Source organism: Zootoca vivipara, chromosome 6, assembly GCF_965207765.1.
Source record: "Zootoca vivipara chromosome 6, rZooViv2.hap1.1, whole genome shotgun sequence".
Taxonomy (NCBI): Eukaryota; Metazoa; Chordata; class Lepidosauria; order Squamata; family Lacertidae; genus Zootoca; species Zootoca vivipara.
The window spans coordinates 25,245,580-25,268,754 of NC_142589.1; the positions used below are offsets into that span (position 1 = coordinate 25,245,580).

A 23,175-nucleotide genomic window follows, 5' to 3' on the forward strand; every position below is an offset into this window, starting at 1 on the left:
CAATGGCTTAAAAAAAATGTAACAGCAGAAAAGTTGCCAAATCTCTGTTTTAAGTAAAGAAACATTATTCCAGAACAGGAGAATCCATGCAATAAAACAGATCTTATTTCAGACCATCCCAGCTTCATAGCCTTTTATATAAGTATACACACTCTAGTTCCATCATGTTTGATTTGGCATCCCCGTCTCAAAATACACAAATTCTAGACAGGTTGAGGAATAGATTTGCAATACCATTTCACCTAGTCTGTTCTTCAGATCTGCATTTTTATTTCATCCTAGCTACAGGATCATCTAGTTTGACAGGGGAGATAGCGTGATAGTGCCAGTCCTTTCCCAGTCCCGCTGTTCACCTTCAATTTCCTCTTCTTCCGCTTCCTGTCCATTGTTGAAGCCCTTGTTGAAGCAGAACAAGAAGCAAGGCCATATCTCTCCTTCCAAATGCTGTCCCCTCTTTCATAAGCCAAATTTAGTCTCCGGCCTCCGAGGAAGCAAAAAAGAAATACCTTCATCTCTTTTCCCTCAAAAGCTGGACTTTTGGGATGGAAAAAGTGCTGGGGGTGGAATACTCTTTTGCCTCCACAGCTTCTAGGAGGTGGAGGGAGGGAGGGACACTATTCTCCTGGGGGCCTCTCAGTGGTGCTTGGCCCTGTCAGGATTGTGAACATTGTGATGGAAGCTAAATAGCCCCTAGTGAGACAAAGAATTTTGCCTTCTATCAGATATATCCCTTATGGGATCCTACAGCTATGCCCTGGAGAACTCTGTCAAAGCCATTAACCCCTCTGGGTTTTGTTCGTTGGTCACACTAAAGTGTGGCTACCTGTTGGGAGAGTGGGATGGAATGTTAGGAACATCTAAATATAGATGTCTCATTTTTGGCTACTGATATATATATATATATTTAAAAAATCCACAGTAGGCTTTAAATAGCCTATACATTTGAAGGTCTATAGTGCCAATATCCAAAATTCAGTTTTTTAAAAAAATTAGTTTCTAGAGGAACAGTCACACATTCCTTGGCAAAGACATTGACAGAAGCCATACACAAGGCACACAGTTAGACTGGATGGCACGAGACTGACACAGACAATTCCAAGGGTCACTTTCTGAATCACCAATAAATAGATTCCAAGTGGCAAAGAACCAAAATAGAAAAATCCAAGCAACCACACCAGTATTCTGGGGACATGGTTACAGAGCTTAGAGAAAAGATCTTGATCCAGGTGGCTGTGAGAGTTCACAGATGCCGAGTCAAGGCTGTGATCTGTGTAGTAATCCGAGAGGGTGTTCTGGCTTGGCGTCCTTGTGGAGTCTCTCTGTACTTCCATGATGGTAATCACCAAACAGTTTGATGACCCATGAGAAGGACTGGAGGAAGCCAAGTTCTTTGGCGTCAGGACAACTTCTTTGCAGTCCGAGCTCCATGCTGTTTTGTCTTTTGTTATGAGTTTGGACATGATGTTTGCGTCGTCAGGAAGGCCCTCCACTTCCTCTTCCTGCAGCTCTGTCTTGTGGCGGCAGAAGGGGCAGCAAATGCAATGGGAGCCATCTCCCACATGGAGGATTTTTGTCAGGCATTTCGCACACACTCTGTGAAGGCAGTCCAAGATTTTGGGTTTGCGGCTCTGGATGTTAAACTTCTGGTAACAGATTTTGCATTCCAGCTCATCGTTCGGTACTTTTTCTTCTCCCTCTGTTTGAGAATAATTCATCTTTAAATTAGGCAGGCTGTAAAAGATAATAGCAGTGAGTTTCAACTTTAAATTATGCCCTTTTGGTAGTTGTTCCTAGAGCAGCCTTTCCCAACCTGGTCAAAAACTCCCATCATCCCCAACATTTTACCATGTTGGTTGGAGTTATTGGGAGCTGTAGTCCAAACCATTTTGAGGGCATCAGGTTGGGGAAGCCTGTCATAGAGTATATTCTTTACCGACAGAAAAAAGCAAATACGGTTACAATAGTTAAAACTGGTAGCAGTAGTTAAATGTAATTACCACTTCTGATTAGGACTCTCTGGTTTTCAGTTTCGTATAATTTCCCCAAATATCCACTGAATCTGTTTTGTTTTGTTTTGTTTTATATTGTACTTTCCATTCTATAGGAAATTTTTTCTCCACCCCACAGACTGTAGAATGTATTGGACATTTTCTTGAATATCTGAACAGAACTACCTCACATAGTTACATTGAGGGAGCCCAATATTACCCAGTGAGCTTTGAGGTCTTATAGGATTTGAACCCATGTGTCTGCATTCCAAGTGAAGTATTGTGTCCACTGTATCATGCCATCTCTCCCATTAGGGACTAGATATGATTCTAAGGCCTGGGGCAGGTATACCCAGCAGCCCCCATTCCTCTGCTCTAAATTTACTGCCCCTCTCGAGGATTAGTTCTCCCTCTTCCCGTTTTCTAATTCCTTTTCTGAACTGCCTTGGGCTGGCACCTGTGGGGGAAAGTATCTATCTGCACTACACTCAGATTCTGTGTGCTCTTGGGAGTAAGTCTCATTAAATTCAGTAGTGCTTCTGTGCAAACTTACATACGGTTGATCTGTTAACACTAAGGAGCAATTACTCATCTGGAATATTTAGTTACTGCAGCTTATCAACGTGGGAATGAAGCAAGTTTGGCTTTCAGTTGAGGATGTAACTCAGAAACTTGTATAACAGTTGCTACAATCCAACCTTGACAAGCATTTAGAGTTTGATTTGCATTGGAGACGAATCTTCTTATCATGCACGGATGCTCTTGTAATGTTGCAGTCTGTTTTCTGAGCTTACAGAGGGAGGGAAACTTAATAGTTGCTCATTTGGTGGTGCTGTGTATTTGAAATTATTGATCAAAGGTATTACTTAACCTTTAGAGAAAAAACACCACCATTGAATATAGGTTTCCCATGGCATTTCTTTGATTAATAAGAATGTGTGGTTGTGAAACTCTAAGGATTTGATGGGTAAATAAGTGTGACAGTGCATTTCACAGTTTTGTCTGTTTTGCCTGAAAAGGGGATTTGTTTCTGTTCACGTTTCCTAATAAGCAGAGCTGGCTCAGTCTTGGCTCATCACCCTCACGTTGCCATGCAGCAGTGATGGAATTTTAATGAGAACAGGCAAGGTTAACAACAACAACAACAACAACATTTTTATTAGGAGACAGTTTCATTTGCATCTTTGTCTTAACCATCAGGTCTGCTAAATGGTCTTGGTCTTGGTTTCTGACTTACTCTCTGGTGGGTACACACTGCGCACTCTTTCACAAACATGGTGGAGCAGAGCAGGGTCTAACGCTAGAAACAGAGTGTGTGCATTTGCATGCAATTCTTCTTCCCAAAAATAGTTATGATAGCAGCATGTCCAAACACAATTTCTCTTTAAGCATTGCTCCTTGGAAAGCAGTAAGAGTGTAAATGGCAGGCATTAAGTTCCTCAGCTACCAAATTCTCTCTGTCTGCTGTGAAATACTTTAACATATTCACCTGGATGGCAGGTGTGAATGCTTTTTAAGTCGATTGAATTCCATGTCAACAAAGTAAGCAGTTAATAATGTAAAATATTTGTATTCAGTCTCTCTTTCCCTCAGGGACTCCCCAAGGAGGCCTTCAACAATAATAAAACACATTGTTTGGTGGTGGTGGCTGCTGCTGCTGCTGAGCTTTACAAACAATAAAAGCCAAAACCAAATATTCAAGAAGCCAGAGAACAGCAAAGTAATCTCATCGTATGAAAGATAACCAACAAACATCTCAGAATGTTATTCCATTATTGCTTAAATCAAGAGCACCCTGAAAATAACAAGTTTTTCATTGGAAGTTGAAAAATAAGCCGTCATAGAATTGTAGGGTTGGCCTAGGCTGACTCCCTGCAATGTAGGAATTGCGATGAAGAAGACAAGTTGACTTCTCTCAAAACCAGCCCTCCCCCTACAAATCATGGTTTGTGTGATCAGCTGACAGGTCTTGTCCATGATAATAGGGCATAGCTAGGGTACTAGCCTACAGTACTCAAAAGTCTTCATGGCTGCTATCACACTTTGGCATCTGGCAGCTCTTCAAAGCTACAAACCTGATCCTTAACTGGGTTGGGGGGGGGGGTTGCAACTCCATCCAAATTAGACACTACACTTAATTCTAGATTAGCTCTTCTCCCACCTCTGTCTTACCTGGATTAATTTCAGTTTGCTCACCTACATCCAATTCATCGCTGATTTCAGGTACTGGGTCAGAACCTCAGCCACCCTGGGTTTAGATGGAAAGGAAAGAGAATTGTGCGTCACTAGCATACTGACAATATCCTCCTCCTTGTCTCTGGACAGCCTCACCCAGTGATTCATGTAGACGCTAAATAGCATAGGAGAGTCTTGCCGTCACCCACAAGTTAGAGACCAATGGGTGGAGCAGCAGTCTCCCAGCACCACCTTCTGAGATTGGCCCTTCAGGAACAATTCAAACCAGTTAGATGTCCCATCCCAGTAAGACAGCTTCATAAGGATGCTATGATGGGTGATGTTGAACACTACTGGACTTTCCCTGTCCACCGTCTGGTGTGGGTCTTCTAGATAAGTAGTATGCTAGAGCTGAGCCACCTCTGCCCACTGAAGCCCCTGACATAAATCAGGTATGTTCAGGAATTATTCCCCTATTCCTCCCAACAAATATTCTCTCACCCACTCCCTCTCTGACCCTTGTGCATGCTCTAATTCATTTTGTCCCTTTCCTGTTGCAGACATGAAACATGAAAGGAATAGACAGCCTTCGCAAGCAGACGAAATGTTTCAGGTTGACAAACCTGCCTGTGTTAATTATAACAAGAGGGTTTTTTGTTTTGTTCTTTTAAAGCGATGTCATAAGACATTCCTTGGAGAGGCATGGAGGAGTAGTGGGGGAAATGGCAGGAGAGTTTAGGAAAATATTTTCATCGTTACTTAGAAAAAGTCTGATGTGTTGCCTGAAAGGACCTTTTGAACTGGGGGCAAGGCCAGTGGTGCATTTAAATGGTTCATTGCATCCTCCTCACAGCGTTGGGCAGGGGAAGGCACATTTCCTTTCATTTCCAGGGACCAGTGTAAACCAGTCTAGCAACCACTGCAAGTACCATCTTGTGTTTAATACTACCTTGTGTAGTATATTGCTTGGACGGTCACTTTCCAAAATGCATTGCAGGGGGAGTTGAATTAGATGACCCTTTGGGACCCTTCCAACTCTGAAACTCTGAACTTAAAAGCAATGACTTAGTTCAGGCATCCCCAAACTTCGGCCCTCCAGATGTTTTGGACTACAATTCCCATCATCCCTGATCACTGGTCCTGTTAGCTAGGGATCATGGGAGTTGTAGGCCAAAACATCTGGAGGGCCGCAGTTTGGGGATGCCTGACTTAGTTCATAGCCATGGTGCTCTTCACAGTAACAGTGACTTGCTTGGCGATGTGTTTATTGACACACATTTTTTGTGCTTTCCTTGGTTTTATGTAAGCCTCCCTAGGAGACTTATCGGCCGAAGAGCAGTTTAAAAACATACGGAAGAAATCAGAGTGGCATCCTGAGGGTGCGATGCACAGGAAGAAGCAACAGGCATGAGGAATATGCTGAGCCCTTTACCTACCTGCTACTTTTCCTTTGACTATGGCCCCCACCACAGATGCACATGTGTGTGCACACACAAGCACACACACACCACACAGAGTACCAAATGCAAAGTTGTTATCAGAGATCTGGATTTAAACTGGGAACCACAAGCTGTGTTCAGACCCCAAAGTCCTCATCAGGCACAAAAGGCAACAGAGCTATGCAGCATCAGTCTCTGAGATTGGCAAGCAGTATTAAGACCGAGGGTCTGGATTGGGTAGAACTAGTCTATCCCATCTTGTTCTATTCAGAGTAGACCCAATGAATGGCACTAAGTCATGCTACCTGAAATGTTAGGAACCTGGCCTTTCCCCCCTGCCATGTATCACCTGCATGTTTGCACCTAAGGTTTCGGGGTCCTTGGCTGAAGGCTACACCCCTCAGATCTAGATTTGGATGTGGGAGGTGTGCCTTGCTGAACGGTCAAGAAGATGCCACGGTAGCCTCTTGATTAAATTGCTGCAATATGCTCTGTGACACTTTCTTGAAGACTTTCCATAAACTTCAGGTGGTCCAAAACGCAGCAGCCGGAATACCTTCCAAGATTGAGGTCTCATACTACGCTAGTCTTGAAACAACTGCATTTATTACCAGTCAGTTTCCAGACACAATTCAGACTGCAGGTATTGACCTTTTGAAGTCTTCAGCTGTCATGTTCCTAATTATCCAAAGGAAGAATGTCTTCTCCCTTATCTTCCAGTCCTCTTTGTGTGCAGATTGTCAGAAAAGACCATCTCCAGTTCTAATACCTTCCTCTGATAATCCCTTCCCCAGGGACAAATTGCCTACACTTGAGCAAGCTTAACACAGAGAAAACAAAATGAACCTGTCTGCAGCTATAGTTAGCAAGTTACGTTGTTGCTCAGTGAATTTAGTATTTTAAAAGGAACAGAAGACATCTTTCTTGGGAAGCTCTGGATGTTCCCTTTCTTCTGTACCACTCAAGAAGAGCAAAGAATCCGCTTCACTGGTAAAAGAAAGCATCAAAGATGTTGTGGCACCTTGAAGACCAATAGGATTGGTTTTAATTTGTTATATCGTGAGCCACACCAGTGCAGCAAAGTAGCATACCAATAAAGGTGGTGGTGCTAGATTCTACTCAATGGAAAATTAATCCATTAAAAAATTGATTAGTCTCTTTCCTGCTTTTGCTACTACTGATTAATATGGCAACCTCTCTTGAAGTTTGCTTGTAGCTTTTTCTTTTCATTGTTTCCAAGTTTTGCTCTTATGTGGGAAATGGCCAGGTACAATTTCATTTATATTTATGGTTTAGAGGATTTTACGCAGCTGCTTGTGTCTAGGTGATAAAATGGGAGCATGATTCAACCTCCCACCCCACCCCCAATATAGCAGGTTTCCATTAGGGAGTGCCATCCTGCATACACTTGTGATGCACCTTTCAACTCTCTGAAGGGCTAGGTATATTTGCCAAGCTCGACAGTTGAAAGTGGGTCTGGGAGGGAGGAAACCAGGCAACCACCTGGCTGCATTCTTTGTTTTCTTCAGTTCCATTCTCGCCTGCAAGAGAAACCTAAGCCAAGAGATAATAGCTTTGTTCTGTTTCATAGAACTTTTCGTTGGGAAGGGGGGATCAGTTACCTACAGGATTACCTACAGCATGGTGTAGTGGTTAGAGTGTTGGACTAGGACATGGAAGATGAGGGTTCAAATCCCCACTCAGCCATGAAGCTGTTCTGGCCACTGCCTCTTAGCTTAACCTACCTTACAGGATTGTAGCAGTGGTAAAATGGGGAAGGGGGGGGGAACCACTTCAGGTCCTTGAAGTAAAAGCAAGATATAAATGTAATGATAATAGGAATATACAAATTATATGGACTGGAATCACTTTGCAATAGAGCACATAGCAAATATGTAGGGTTTTACCAGTTCCCTTGAAGGAAGATTGGAAGTGAAATTTACTGGACTGGATAAACTATATTTTAGTGCACCTTTTGGGTTCTTTTTTAATTTTTCATTAGTGCCTTTTCTCCCCCCTGCCCTTTATACCATTAAAAGAAAAGAAAAAATCACAGCTGTCAAAACCATATTATACACTTCAAAGAAGCAAACTGACACAGCGTAAGATTGGCAGCCAATAAAGTAATAAAGAAAGAAAACACTAAAAAAAAAAACCAAACCAATAAAACAGTACAACTGGCAGTGTATACTATAACCAAAACATGTCCATCGGGCAGATAAGTTTGTTGTTCGTTGCTGTCAGAATGGATGAGTTTAAAATAAATTGAATATATATATATATATATATATATATATATATATATATATATATATATATATATGATACATCCTGTGAAAAGGAAAGTGTGGCACACTGGTTCAGAGTCACAACCAGATTTCCAGATGTTTACCAGGCCCTGCTACTCACCTATCTAGTCCAGTACTGCCTACTCTGACTGGCAACAACTCTCTAGAGTCTCAAGCAGAAGGCTTATCTACCGCCTGCTTTCTTGCATTTTAAAACGGGACCCCAGAGCTTGGACCTGAGACCTTCTGCAGATACAATGCATGTACTCTATCCCTGAGCTGTGATCCCTCCCATAAAGTTCAGGCTTCTTAAAATCTCAGGTGATAGTTGTTCTGAGTTCATCCGACAGGCAAGCACCCAGTGCTCAGCTCTGCAGGACAGCCAATGTCCTTTCAGGTGCTGTTGGACTCCAAATCCCATCAGTCCCCAACAGTGTGGCTAGTGGTCAGGGATGGTGGGAGTTGTAGTACAGCAACATCTGGAGGCAATCCGTTGGGTACCTTTGCAGTACCCTTTGTGCTAAACCGTTATCATTAACACAAGCAGACAAGCTTCCATATACCATAGCCATCCATTTAAATATTGAAGCAAATTAACATGCTTGAATTTTTATCGGATGGACTCCCACATCACCCCAGCTTAATTCTTTCCCCGGGCCACTTGTTTTCCTTTTAATTCCTGCTCTGGTTTTAGACATGACTCTTATTACAAAGACTTGAATTGGAAAAGTGCTTTTCCAAGTCTGCTGGATAAATTTTCAGACCATGAAGACCTGGGGCAAGGGTGTAGTTTTGATCTTCACACTAATAAATCTGAAATTGGATAGCAATAACATCAGGCTCCTCTAGAAGAAAAAGTCAAGGTATCCACAAAGCTGAGACTTTTTAAATATAGGCGGATAAGAGGTTTCATGTAAAGTAATCATCAGAATGAAACTTTTTATCTAAGATGAAACCTTTTTTTTCCTCCTTCACGTTCACTTAGCATTGCTTTTTGCATGCTTAGCCATTTTGTGGTTCAGAAGTAAAATTTACTGTTTCAAAAAAGAACTAATGCTTTCTAAATAATGCCTTGCTTTTCTTAATAATGCATTTTCTCAGCAAAAGCAGGGAGAAACGTGTTGCATTCCAGTGCTTCAGTGAAAAGATACACAGCTTCAAGGCAGCTGAGTTGTTTTTCCAAGATGAAAGGATTAATGAACATACATGCCACCCAGTAGCATCTCTTCCCAGCCTTACAGTGATACATTGACAATTAAAACTAAATTATTAAACTTGTCTATAAGCAACATGTGCTTAAAGTCCAACTTGGCTTCCTGATGAGTCAAACATATTTGGATTTAAGACCTGTTTTATAAAAACCTTTCTACAAAAGGATGCATTAAAATAGCACAGTAGACCTATGCAGTGACACCTTTTGCTGTATGCTGTAGAAAGTGCATGCAGTAGAAATGCTTGAAGGAAGGACCAGGTCATTTCCAACCTACCCGATTTGTTCTTTGAACAAAGCACCCCTGGTTTCAGGATCAAGCCCCTGTGGGAGAAAACCATCTTCCCACCAGTTGAGGTCCGTCGGCCAGCTTGCAACCCCAGTGCTGATTCTAACTGGGCTCTGCTCCAACTCTCACAGGTGTATAAAAAGACGGCTGCCGGAAAGCTCGGAGACATCAGCCTCAAAGCATCGGAGCAAGAGAAGGAATTTGCCGGAAAGGCTGCTCAGTACCAGCGTGAGATGAGGCACCTCCAGCGGCTGCTGCAAGAGAAGCAGGAAACCCTCGACGACGTGCTGCAGCAGAAAAGGTAAGTCAGCCAAAGCCTTAAACAAACCCATTAGCCCCTACTGGTAAAGGAGCAGGACATGCTCTGCCTAAGAGCCCCCTCTGGCGTGCTCTGGCTGTTATTCACTTCCCTGCCTAGCTGCTGGGTTGAAAATCTCCTCCTCTCAACTGACTCTGTTAGCTCCCCCATCCTTCCCTCCCTCCTTCTCCCTTCCTAAGCCGCCCCCCCCCCCCCGACCTACAAATCCTTGAAGGAAATCGTTGCCTGCTAGCTCTGACAGCCAACCTTAAAAATCCTCCCGGCAGCTGTACTGCCTTTTGCTGAAGGGAAGCAAACACACAGAAGCTATTAACTTGAACTGAGCTGTCAATAATTCTCTCCAAAGTGAATCACTGGTCACATGCTCATTGATTTAATAACGTCTTCCAGTGAGGACTGATGAAGTCCCAGGCTGACATTTTTCTGACAGACAGGAAATGAGGGCAGTCAGTTAAGAGCACTTGGCAAAATGAATATTTCGTGGATCTGGAGGTTTCTAATCACAAAAAAAGGGAAATAAACAGTGGAATAGGTCTTGGCTGGAAGATGATTCTCCGTGTCCAGAGAACCTATAAGGAGTCCTGCTTCTTGCTTCTTCTTGTGTTAGCGATGGGAAGGTTTCACAGATGGTTCCTTGTACCAGCACTGAAACAACACAGGAGACAGATAATTAGGCAGCTATTTTGCAGATCCTCTCAGCCATTGTGAGATAAAATAATCCAGCCTGGAACTCAAGTTGTATGCCATCTGTGTCAGTTATCAACTCTCCCAGTAGAGGATAAATAGCATGGTCAGATAACTTCTGAATTTTTTGGCAAAGTGTGTATGTGCTCTCTGTAGATAGTCCCCGTGCTGCAGTGACTGGTGTATCAATTCACATGTCTTAGGGCACCTCCAGATTGCAGAAAGCTTGGACGGAGGTTATACAATGCCCTCTCTTTATTGACCATTCATCCTGATTTGTTTCTGCAGAGGACATAGGACTCCCCAGCAATTGGTTGTTAACTATCACTTTCCTTACTGTAAAAAGTCTTCTTTTTTAAGTGGGTTTTCTTGTGCAGCTAAATTTGCCATTGTGCAATTGAGTTCTTTCTGCAAAAGCCCACTGCTGGAATCTGGTGTAACTCTACAGCAGCTTCTTGTGCACAGGAAATCCACATGGCATCCTCCAACAAGCTGTCTATTTAGAAAGGGTGCAAGGAAAACTTCCTCTTGGGAATAACTTCCAGGCGGACTGTGCTTCTTGTTGCTTTAAAAACATTTCTTTTTAATAATGACCTAAGCCACAGTGGGTGGCGCTGTGGGTTAAACCACAGAGCCTAGGGCTTGCCGATCAGAAGGTCGGCGGTTCGAATCCCCGCGACGGGGTGAAGTCCCGTTGCTCAGTCCCAGCTCCTGCCCACCTAGCAGTTCGAAAGCACAACAAAGTGCAAGTAGATAAATAGGTGCCGCTACAGCGGGAAGGTAAACGGCATTTCCGTGTGCTCCTCTGGTTTGCCAGAAGCGGCTCTGTCATGCTGGCCACATGGAAGCTGTATGTCGGCTCCTTCGGCCAATAACGCGAGATGAGCGCCGCAACCCCAGAGTCGGTCACGACTGGACCTAATGGTCAGGGGTCCCCTTACCTTTTTAAGCCACTTTAGGAGTCCCTTTGAAGGCTGAAAGGTAGCATATAAATGATTGAATAAATGTGTTTTGTAAGCACTAGCTTATCATCAAACAATGCTACGGGACCAGATACTCTAACCTGGAACTGCTTGCATATCTGGGGAGCTGAAGATGTGAATACAGCCAGGTTTCCCTGTGGTTCAGGTGTGTGAAAGGGGAGGTCCTCCCACCACCACCTTCCAAACCATACTTTTGATCTAACATAAACTCTCTATTGTGTGCATATAGCCTGTATTGCTTCATACAGCTTGACAATATGTATGTATCTGGGAGGGGAGAACACCTGTCTACCAGTGTGAGAGGCAGTGTGGTATAGCAGTTAGAGTGCTGGACCTGGGAGGGTTCAAAGCCCCCACTTGGTCATGAAACCTTGGGGGTCAGTCCTTGCCTCTCAGCCCCCCATTGTTGTTATGAGGATAAATGGAAGGAGGGGGGAATTTTGTACACCACCTTGAGCTCCTTGGACTAAAGGTGGGGTATAATTGTAAATAATAAATATGTTAATAAAATAATCCTCACTTCTTTTATCTCTAGTCCTGGCATTCACCAACATGTCACCCCCTTAGAGCAGTGTTAGATATGTCAACCCCATAGAACCATTTCTCTTCTCTTATTTTTCATTCCAGAGAGCACACCCACCCACCCCTCACGCTTCCCACCTCAAACAGGAAAGGCTATTAATATACTTGTCCAAGTTTTATGAGTTACAGGTAGGTAGCTGTTGTTGGTCTGCAGTCAAAACAAAATAAAATAAATAAATAATCCTTCCAGTAGCACCTTAGAGACCAACTAAGTTTGTCATAGGTATGAGCTTTTGTGTGCATGTATCTGAAGAAGTGTGCATGCACACGAAAGCTCATACGTATGACAAACTTAGTTGGTCTCTAAGGTGCTACTGGAAGGATTTTTTTATCAGGTTTTATGAAGCACTGACATAAAAATGGGTTGTATCCAGTATTTGTTCTGCTCAGAGGAGACACATTGAAATGAATGGACATCAACTCACTTGGGTCCCTTAACTTCAGTGGGGCTGCTTTTAGTCAGTTGGATACAACTCCATAAAGCTAAAATAATTGCCCACACTTTGATTTAGCAGTCCACTGTGGCAGAGGAAAATGTAATTGTGGGAAGTAGTTCTAAACAGCAGCACTTTGTCCCTTGTTATTGTCACCAACAGCAGCAGAGTTGCTGAGTGTTTTGCAGTTGGTTGCCAAGTCTTAGAATCATTGAATCGTATAATTGTAGAGTTGGAAGAGACCCCGAGGGTCATCTAGTCCAACCCCCTGCAATGCAGGTATCTCAACTAAATCATACATGACAGGTCGCCATCCAACCTTTGCTTAAAAACCTCCAAGGAAGGAGAGTCCACCCCCCGAGGGAGTCTGCCGAACAGCTCTTACTGTCAGAAAGTTTTTCCTGACATTCTGGAAGATGAGCAGTGCTTGTAGCTGGTGAAAGGCAAATGCAGCTTTTGCCTTGCCCTCAAAGAGATGCTTTCCTGCTGTGATGTCTCTCTTATTCTAGGCCAGTTTTATTAAACATCTGTATTGGATGGGACAGATGTATAGTTGGGTTAATCATTCTGGCCAATGACCATGGGAAGTCAGCTTAGCTATGCAGACAAGCAATGTTACAGTTCAGGAAGCTAAAATGGTTTGCATATGTTTTCCCTACACTTCCTGAATGTGGGGCTCCTTTAGTTTAGTCAGATTCCTTCCATTCTGGTTGCATTCTGCTTTCAATATAATTTTGTCTTGTAGTGCAGCTAGTCCCTGAACAAAGCTGCCATTTGAAAGGTTGTTCTGGATCTCTCTCCTCCTCCTCCCACTCTACCCCCTACCCCAGTCAGAAGAAAAGCAGACCAAGGACTTAGGGGTGGGTTTCTTATCACTAATCTTCTGTAGCTTGGCAACCAGAATCGGCAGTGCTGGGCAAATAATGTCCTAATGCAGATTCATTTCCACCAGCGCCGCTCAAGGAGAAAATTTGTGGCCTGCAAAATTGTTCCCAGTAGATAGAAATTTCACTGACACATTTATTCTCAGCACTATACCCAACTGAAAGTAATAGACTGTGTGAATGGCATGTTTATTTTATTAAAACCCTTAAAGTGTTGTGCGTAAGATTTCGCCACGACAACTGATGAAGCCAACCATCCAGTTTTCAAGATGAATCACCCACTTTGCAGGAGTCTTGCAGTATTTCCTTTCTTTTAAATGTAATACCAGTACTTCTTTGGGAAACAATGACAGGTGAAGTCATGGAGCGCAAAACCCTAGAGAGGCTGAACTTAGAATCACTGAATGGTAGAGTTGGAAGGGACTCCCAAGGGTCATCTAGTCCAACTTCCTGCAATGCAGGAATGACAGCTAATCATTTGCAGGTCAGAGGTTGACACTGAAAGGTGGGTTCCCAAAAAGCTGAAAGATAGTGAGCTTGAAAGCTCGGGGGACAGTGTTTACTTTTGGATGTTGAGGATATTATTTTTTGCTTTATAGCAACTCTCCAGAATATCACTTGTACAAGCAGACTCAAGAATCCCTAAGGCACACGACTGTGTCTTTTCTATTCCAAAGAGCACGTGGGGGGCAGGGGGAGAGGATATTTTGTTTGAAGACACCAGGCTAGAAAGACACTCCTTAACCTGAAAGCTGGCATTCTTGTTTTGAGCTTCTCCTAGGGGAATCTCATTTTGTCTCCACTCACAGTGAAGCAATCTGAGAAATGCTACAGCATGATCATTAAATCTCATTTATTCTGTAAAAAAAAGGGGAGGGGAATAGCACCTTAAATCATGAGTGATAACATGGGAAAACTCGATTCATGTCTCTCCCCCCCCCCGTCTTCCTTGTCTGCTCTGCCTCCCCCATTTGCCCTTCACTCCACCGGGAGCAGCATTTGTGTTTTGCTCAGTACACATGTAATGAGTGAGGAAAAGAGCAGCCTTTTTCAGTCATCGCTGCAAATGCAGTAGAAAGACCAAAAAAACCCCACTGTGTTAAGCAGCTTTGAAATAAACATGTCAAATTTTGGGGGCCTCGGTGAGGGAAGCTGTTAATTTAGACTTTTAGGCTCATCCTTCGAGTTACGTGAAATTTCACACCACCATACATCACCATATCTGATAAAGTGCTCCCTCAAATGAGGCCTTATTTGCTCCCTTTCCTAAACGGCAGTACCAATGCCCACTTAATGACTGAACCAGTGCCTAAGATCAGGAACGGGGTGGCTGTGGGAGAATAAACTGAGACTCAGTTCAAGATGGAAGTGCTTTGGCCAATAGAAAAGCAAAGGCAGGTGTGTTTTGAATGGGTTTGCACTCCCCTTGAAGAATCAGGTTCATAGAGATTTCCTGGATCCAGTGTCCCTCCTGGATTATCACCAGGTGGCTACTGTGGCCAGCCGTGTTCTTGCTCAGTTTGGTCTGCACTGCTTCCTGGAGAAGACATCTCTGGCCACTGGCCCACCTGCCTTAGTCACAGCCAGATTGGTCTCCTGCTTCAGCACACCCTTTGTGGGGCTGCCTTTTGAAAGCTGCAGCTGGTGCAAAATATGGCAGGGAAAGCATCCTAACTGGAGCCGGCCTTTTTGATCATGTGTGCTTACCCCTGCACCCAGAAGAATTGGCTCCCAATCCACTTCCAAGCTTGATGGGAAGTATTGGTTATCATCTTTAAAATCATATACTGTTTGAGACCTTGAAGGGAAACCTTTCTCTGTGTCCCACCCAGAAGTGGCATGCAAGGTGAGGCAGAGCTGCTGCTGCCCTTGCTTCTTGGCAGGTGAGTCGCTGTTACTTACTAGGAAGGGCAGGCAAGGCAGCAGGGAGATAGGTGTGAGGCAAATGTACTGAGGGAGCGAACCTGGTATTCCTGCCAGTGCATTTCCCCTGCATTTCCCCCTCCCCTCGACCTTGCCCCCTCCTGGGTGGGTGTTCCCCAGTGTGCAACCCAGGAATTCCTTATACCAAAAGGTGCGGATGTCTCCTCCTTTGATGGCATGTCAACACTCCAGGACATTGGTATAAGACACTTAATTTTTGCTCTCTTTTGGGATTCATATTTTTATGTTGTTCTGATTTCATTAGATTCTTTTAAAATAATAATCATAAATTTATAATCATAATTTTATTATTTATACCCCGTCCATCTGGCTGAGTTTCCCAGCATATATAAAAACATAGTAAAATATTTTTATTACTGCTTGTGTGTGTGTGTGTGTGTATATATATATATATATATATATATATATATATATAATTGATAAAAAACAAAAAGTGTTGTTGGATGCCTTGGAGGTTCCCCCAGTAGAACAGAAATTGAGGAGTACCAATACCTTACTAAATGAAATAAATGTGTTCTAACCTATAGCCCAACAAAATTAACATTCATTATTTATTTCAAAAATGTATATGCCACTTGATTGTAGAAAAAACCTCAAGGTGGTTTGGATCAGCATTACAGTAATACACAACTCTGTCCTGTGAAGTTCTTGATGGTGTATTTGGTTTCTGACATATAGAGCTTAAGCAGGACATGGAGCAAATGCAACAATGGTGCAGCTTGTGTAGACCTTTTTTTGTCAAGAAAACTTAAAAATCTGTGCCCAGAATAAGTTGTATACTTAATTTGCATAACTTATTTTTTCGCCATCTTCCTCCCTTTATCACGATGTCAAAAAACACAAGATAGTGACAGGCTGAAATGGGTCCCTCTTGCCCTCTTAGGACATTCCTTGGCCAAGAGGTTGAACCAGGACAAGCGAATGCAAGATTTACAGGCTGGGAAAGGACGTAAACAGATTTCTGACTGCTTTGCGGGAAAGTTTGCTTGAATGATTTATGGAGCAGAGACAGATTTGAAGACCAAAAGAGCATTGAACATGTTTTCTCTTTAACCATAAGATGATCCACCAAAAATCAGATCTGATAAAATCACAGGAAGTGCAGGCACCAGTAGGAAGGGAGATGGCACCAAATCACTTAACAGGTTCTGGAACCTGCCCTGATTGATTAAGGAATATACTTAGAAGCAGAGCGGCTTTTTGAGATACAAATAAAGGCTGTCATTCATGCCTCATTTGTTGACATGACCATCTCTAAGCTGACTGGCCATCATGGGACCAGAACAGAGAGCTCTGTCTACTAAGTCTACTAAGCTCTGCAGCAAAAAAAATACCTCTTTGAGGTTTCATGGGCTGTATCTCTACTATATTCAGTTATGGGAGCAACATATAGGCATATGTTATTATTGTGATTCAGATTTTCTGTTGTTGAGGATTTTTGTTTTTCTTGCAAAGGACATTATTGCAATACTCTTGAGACCAGACTAACTCCTAAAAATTGCCACATGCTGAGCTCCTTCTGATGGGATTCCTGCCAAAGAAATGCAATGTGACCTAGAAAACCTTCACAGGAAACAGGATTGTTTTGACCAGTTGCTTTTGACCTGATATCTCACCCTTCAGCCACATTCACAACTTCTGTTACGTATTTCACAGGGGGGGGGGGATTCAGTACAAAGTGTGAAACACAATGAAATTTGCAGAAATATGCTATGAGGTACCACTGCGGATATCAGTTATTTCCAGTTGGAAAACAGTCCTAAATTCCTTTGAGTTTAACAGGTTAAAAATAAAGCTGTGAATGTCCAACAGTAGGATGAGAAAATATTAAGGGTAAGAGGAGAAATTCAAGGTAGCGGCTGACAAAATGTGTCATAAATAAAAGGGCAAATCCCATGCTAGGTATTGTTAGGAAAGGGATTGAAAATGCAGCCACTGGTGTCATAATGCTTTTACATACAGGTGATCGACCACTTTCTCCATTGGAAAATCCCCCAGAGCATTTAGGAACACATCCAGTTCCATCCATCCACGAGGGTGGGCCATCTGAATGGGTCCAGCACTCTTACAGGGGGTACTGCCATCCTCAAACTGAGCTTAACCTTATCTAAGCATGACTCCATCTCAGTATTTTGTAGGAAAGAGGCTTTTCATCAACAATTTAAAGCAGCTATGAAATAGTTCAGACATCTGAAGCAGCCTTATATCGAGCCCAGACCATTGTCCACTCTGACTGGCCACAGGTGCCCAAGATTTTCAGCAGGGGACTTTCCCAACACAACATTGGATGAGCCTAAAGTAGTGGAAAGGACAATGCAGTGTGAAAATGACTGAAACTGAAAAGATCCTCTGTCCCAATCCACTGTGTGTGACTCAGGCAGCCAGATCTACCCACAACAGCCTTAGAGGAGAATTTGTAGTCCTGTTTTGAACCATGACATCACCAATAAGGGGCCCAGGATATTAGGGTTACCTTTTGTGATGCTTTCAGAACTAGACACCGATAAAAACTGGTTAAACAAGTACATTTGATTGAATTATATGCCAGAGATCCTCTGATTACTCTTTCTGTTCTGTGCACATGGTGTTCTCTAGACAACATTCCAGGTACAAAAATAAATTTAATTGTTCTTTCTGTACTGGCTGGGTAGTTCACCTTAAAAATACTCTCAAAAAAGGCAAAGCATCTGAAACTAGCAAATCCATTTTCATTTTTCTTCCTAGGGAAGTGGAAAGTGAACTTGAAATAATTTGGGAATCAACCACCAAAGAAAACAGGAGGATGAAGGAACTCTTGCATAAATCTCTAGAGAAGAGGAACACACAGAGTCCTGTCAAAGCTTATGAATCAGATTTAGCTGACGTTTCTCAGAAAGACCTGCTGGTTGGGTACGGTTTTAGCTACTGTGATGTGGAGCTTCTCTTGCCTGCAAAAACTCAGAGTCAACAGGAACTTGCATGTTAAAAACACAGACACACCTTCGTTTTTCAGAGGAGAATAGGTCTGAAACAAACAAACATGAAGAGCAAAGCAGTTTAATCAGAATAGAGTCGGCATTGTATTCAAGTTGATCTTTCAAAAGAGGCTGATATTCCCTTTGGTAATATTTAGGGGCTTTTAGAAATCACCATGGCAGGGATTTGCATTGTACCATAGAAATATGGCCGGTAGATTCTTCAAAATCCAAATGTTTCTAGCTCTTAACAGTTACAAAAATTAAAAAAGTACCAAACACATTTTGACACTTTCTGCTAGATACTTAAACTTGCAGATGGGAGTTCATTGTGGAATTGGTACTGCTCGTGCATTAAAGTTTTTTTAAAGCACCCACGTTATGATGTCATTAGGCAGAGACTGAAGCATGATTTTTAAAAGAAGGGGGGGCAGAGTTTCTTAAGATGGTGATGGTTAAGTGAATCGTACCCTCTTCACTGCACATGCAGCAATAGCATGCCTCCTTACAGGATGCTCATACACAAAAAGTGTGGTATCCTTTGCCACTTGGAAAGTTTTCATGTGTACCTCACAGTGGAAGATCAAATGACTGAGTCATCTAAGGAGGGAGGTGTTCATCTGGAAACACCCTAAGAAAGGAAAATGTGTTCCCGTGGGGCTCCTAATTATGAGGATGGGGCACATATTCCTACAGCTTAAATGTTATCCGCTATCTCTATTGGAACGTTGGGGACTTTTTCTCCCAGGCTGCAATACTATGAACCCTGCCTTGGAAATAAGCCTCGCTGAGTACAGATTGACATGCTTCCAAGTGAACATGTTTAGTATTGCATTGCCAGTGATGTTAACAGTTAAAAGGAAATGGGAGGGATAAGTCCTCTGTGGGAGATGTGCTAAGTAGCAAGTGCATCACTATTCTTGTGTTGCCTCCACTGATCTCTCTACTCTGTTTGCACTTGCAGCAGCAAGACTACTGCCCCCCCCCACCAGAAATTACAGTGCAGTGCACTATAATTCACCAAATGCAAGCAGCCCAATATATCTCATTTCCACCACTTTCTTCTCAGTTTGTGACCGAATAATAATAATAATTAAAAAGCTCTCTATATCCTGAAAAAGCCATGCAGTTGAAATAAAAGAATGCAAATTCTTTTTCAAATTTGCATTGTTTAATGTTCACAGAATTTGCGTTTTTAAATACTGGTCACACTGCTATAAGCTGCAACGTTTGGGGTTTTTCTTTTTTAAATAGAAACTTGAAATCAGCCTTTTTTGCTAATAAGCCATCTAGCTTTTCAAACCAAAGAAAACCATAATGCAGCCCAAGCTGCTGCTTAGAGCTATTTGCACTAAATTTGGAATTGGGAGCCATTATTGCCGGCCTGGACCTGATTTAGCCAAGCTTATATAAAGGGAGGGACAAAAGGAAAAAAGAGTGACTCACCCATTTTAACACCTAATCCTTTTTTCAAAGAGCTTAACCGAATTTCTAGTAGTGTGAGGCCATCTCTCAGTGCAGCTGGAGACAAAGTGGGAGACTTGGCTTGTGATGTCTTTTTTCTTTTCTATATGAAATTTTCTTTTGAAATAAAAAGCTGAACACCACACAATCAATAATTAGGAGAAAAGAATTAACAAGAATATTATCACAATGAAATTCTCTAAGGGTCCTTAATACAGGGATGGGGAACCTGTATGTTGTTGGAGTCCAACTCCCTCATAGGGATCATTGATTCTGTCGCCTGGGGCTGATGGGAGTTTGAGTCCATCAACATCTGAAGGGCCACAAGTTGCCCATCCCGACCTTAGCAAATCATGGAAGAGCTTGTGAGACAGTTCTAGTAAACCCAACCTTGATGAAAGAATCACTGTTGAGGTTTTGAATGTGCAACTTGCAATGCCTGATACATCAGAGATATTATGTGCATCAGTAGTTGTGGTCAGAAGCTTGAAGGGCTTCAAAAAGGAAAGACAAACTTGGGACCAGTACATCATTTTAAAAATTGGAATTCTTTGCTTGCTGAGTGGGTTCATACATATTAATTTTCTCCCAGATTTTATCAGTCCACTACTGTTCAGGAGATTGCTTAGAGATTTTCAGTTACATGGTATATTGCCTATAATCAAGCATTTTTATTTGCAAAGATTAGTTCCTTTAGTATAAATGTATGTTAAAAAGATATTAAAACAACAGAAAGAGAGGGGGAGAGAGAGAAGTGGCAGGGAAAATGATTGTGTATCCTTGGAAATGTTTGGGGAACCTCATGAGGTGAGAAGGGTCTTGGGTAGGGTAATTTGAAGCAGAGAAGCAATGGACAGAGAAGAGTTAAGTGCACACAAAAATACTTTCCTTCTCTGCTGCAAATCATCCCTTACCATAGCTCCTTTTTCTTTATAGCAGGGAAATACCATTGGGGTTTGTGTGTAATGTTTAGGTCTGTTTGCTACCAATGGACATTGAAAGCTTTGATGGCCCCTCTGTTGACTACTTCTGTGCACAGGTGTAACAGTTTATGTAAAGGTAAAGGGACCCCTGACAGTTAATTCCAGTCACGGACGACTCTGGGGTTGTGGCGCTCATCTCGCTTTACAGGCTGAGGGAGCCAGCGTTTGTCCGCTCCGCAGACAGTTTTTCCGGGTCATATGGCCAGCATGACTAAGTTGCTTCTGGTGCAACAGAACACTGACACCAGAGCAGGGCACGGGAATGCCGTTTACCTTGCCGTCGGAGCAGTACCTATTAATCTACTTGCACTTTTTGGCATGCTTTCGAACTGCTAGGTTGGCAGGAGCTGGGACTGAGCAGTGGGAGTGGTTTAGACCTCAGTGCCACCTGCAGCTCTAACAGCTTATGTAGCTGAACATAAAGTAGTGACTAATCCTGGAAACATCTTCTAGATGTACACAACATTATTGGTCACTTGGGTAGTTGGTAAGGTAACAAACCAATCCAAGAAGAAGAAAAGGAATGAAAAGGAATGAGACAGTCTGGAGATTCCTAACTCTACCCTCAGGTCTTAGAAGATAATGATGCTGCCAAACTCCAAAGAATGCAAGAAGGTCTGGCCCGGTGTTTTGCCCTGACAAATGATTAATTTCATATGCAACCATCCTCCTTAAGACTGAGAGGCTGGTGAACAATATCATTTCAATAAATTAAACTAAATTTTGCTTATTTAGAAGCCTTTTTATGGGAACGTCATTTCATCCAATTAGTCTGAAGCATTTGTCCTTCATTCTTACAAAAACAGGCCACTACACAACCAACACAGGAGAACTTAGAGTTTGGCTTTTATGTATACATTTGAATGGTTTTATATGAAAGGTCCTCAACTATGATATCCTAAAACAGCAGTATTATCTGGAGAGTTATCCTAGAACCAGGGAGAGAGATTTTTTTTAAAAAAAAATCTCACTGATCACCTAGTACTGGTTATATTTTAGTTGGTTCTAATAAAAGCTCTTGAGACTACAGCTGCTTTTGGATCTCTCCCCACCCCCGGACACATAACTTCTGAAGTTACAGCCTTCCCCCCAAAAATCTTATATTTCCCTTTTGGATAATTGTCATGCCTAAAGCATTTTAAAATCAATACAGTATGATGTATGATCCAATGGCATTGGCTGTGGTCTTACATTGGTCAAATGGGACGGAGGGCCATTTCCCAAGAGTTTAGTTTGATTCTTTGGCTTTTTGCCAGGTCATTCTCACAAGCGTCTTGGAGCTTGCTGCCGTCTTTGAGAACTCAATCCCTATTTACCAACAGACCATAAACAGATGTTTAACTGTGCCTTACACATACAAGCTGCAAGTGCAATTGACAAATGATGACCTAACTTGGTCATGTTAATTTTCAGTGGGACTATTTAACTTAGTTAAATACCACCCCTATAAATGGTATACATCCATTGGTGCTTGTGTTCACGTTCTGTCTCCTTACCATGCATGCTGGTTCAGGTACCTGCTTCCTCTTTTCTGCACACCATAGTTTGCCCTTACATCTTGTGTGTTCCCTTCTAATCATGTTTTTTATGGAGCACCTTGTTAAGAGAGAGTGTTAACACTAAATCATTAGCCCACGTGCCAGGACCTCATCTGGTTAACTCCTTGCTGCAGAAAGTTGTGAAACCAGGGCACCATTTTCAGAACATCTTCATATCGCTTGTGGATACTGCCTTAACATCTGCCACACAAAAATTGATAGTTCGCAGCATTGACAGCACAATCCTATGTGTGGCTACTCAGAAATAAGCCCTGTTGATTTCAATTGGACTTAACTCTGACATGAGTGTGTTTAAGATGAAGCCCAAATGGCCTTAAGCTCTTCCCACACACATGCCAATGTGTAGTAACCAAATAAATAGTGCTTTGGGTTCTTGTTTCATTTAGGTTTTTGACAATGGCTGCACATTTTGTCCATTAGGATAAAATAGAGACTTGGTAATATTGAGAGGGAGAGACATGTTACTGTACATACAAGTGTGCATTTCAGGCCATAGAAATTTATGCACTTGAATCATAGCAAGATGCCAAAATTGATCAATGATATGGCTTTCTGTCTTTAAACTTGCAGGCCCTCCCTCTCCTAACCACTTCTTAATTGTTTTTATATGTCAACATTAAGGTCAACACTTGGATAAATGTTCAATTTTATAAGTACTGTATTACCTTGGCTGTGTACTATCAAGACCTTTGCTTGTTTCTCAAATATGTATCCCACCCCCTAAGCATTAAATTTGTAGCAATAAAGTATTGTTTTATTTTAAAGGATGGGAGGTTGCATAGCTGTCATTGTCAGGCTGTGATCCTCAGAGAGAACAATGACTATTAAAGACATGTAATACATAGTGGTGAGCCTGCTAGTCCTTCAGTTGTACTGAAATCAATACAAATGTATGAAAAAGCCCCAGCAGATTTGCAGTGCTGTATGCGCTTAAACTACTGATTTGTTCAAGTGGTTAATTGGACTTTAAAGAGCAAAAAAATATCTCAGAGTCAC

At 42.3% G+C, this 23,175-nt stretch overlaps 2 protein-coding genes across 5 annotated transcripts in view; one reads left to right on the top strand and one right to left on the bottom strand.

Moving 5' to 3' along the window:
* CEP89 (centrosomal protein 89) overlaps positions 1–22,946 on the top strand; it is a 57,236-nt gene extending 34,290 nt beyond the window's left edge. For 2 of the 3 annotated variants that reach the window (XM_060276101.2, XM_060276102.2), the window contains exons 18-19: positions 9,521–9,690; positions 17,944–22,946. In XM_060276101.2, coding sequence (XP_060132084.1) covers positions 9,521–9,690; positions 17,944–18,184 — 411 coding nt within the window. In that variant the 3' untranslated portion in view covers positions 18,185–22,946. Of the gene's footprint in view, positions 1–9,520; positions 9,691–12,002; positions 12,082–17,943 lie in introns of those variants that run through there. The other variant, XM_088671812.1, reaches the window with a different exon arrangement.
* Positions 119–9,512, bottom strand: LOC118086936 (E3 ubiquitin-protein ligase RNF182-like). 2 transcript variants are annotated; one of them, XM_035119040.3, is made up of 3 exons: positions 9,378–9,512; positions 4,161–4,236; positions 119–1,731 (listed from the first exon to the last, which is right to left on the bottom strand). In XM_035119040.3, exon 3 carries the CDS (start codon positions 1,713–1,715, stop codon positions 990–992), a length of 726 nt encoding a protein of 241 aa, XP_034974931.2. In that variant the 5' UTR covers positions 1,716–1,731; positions 4,161–4,236; positions 9,378–9,512; the 3' UTR covers positions 119–989. The 2 variants fall into 2 exon arrangements, with proteins under 2 accessions (XP_034974931.2, XP_088527943.1); XM_088671817.1 differs by lacking the exon at positions 4,161–4,236.
* Positions 22,947–23,175: the final 229 nt, after the last annotated feature.

Coding starts and splice junctions, on each gene's coding strand:
- LOC118086936 (XM_088671817.1), bottom strand. CDS start 1,715: ATGAATTATTCTCAAACAGAGGGAGAAGAAAAAGTACCGAACGATGAG.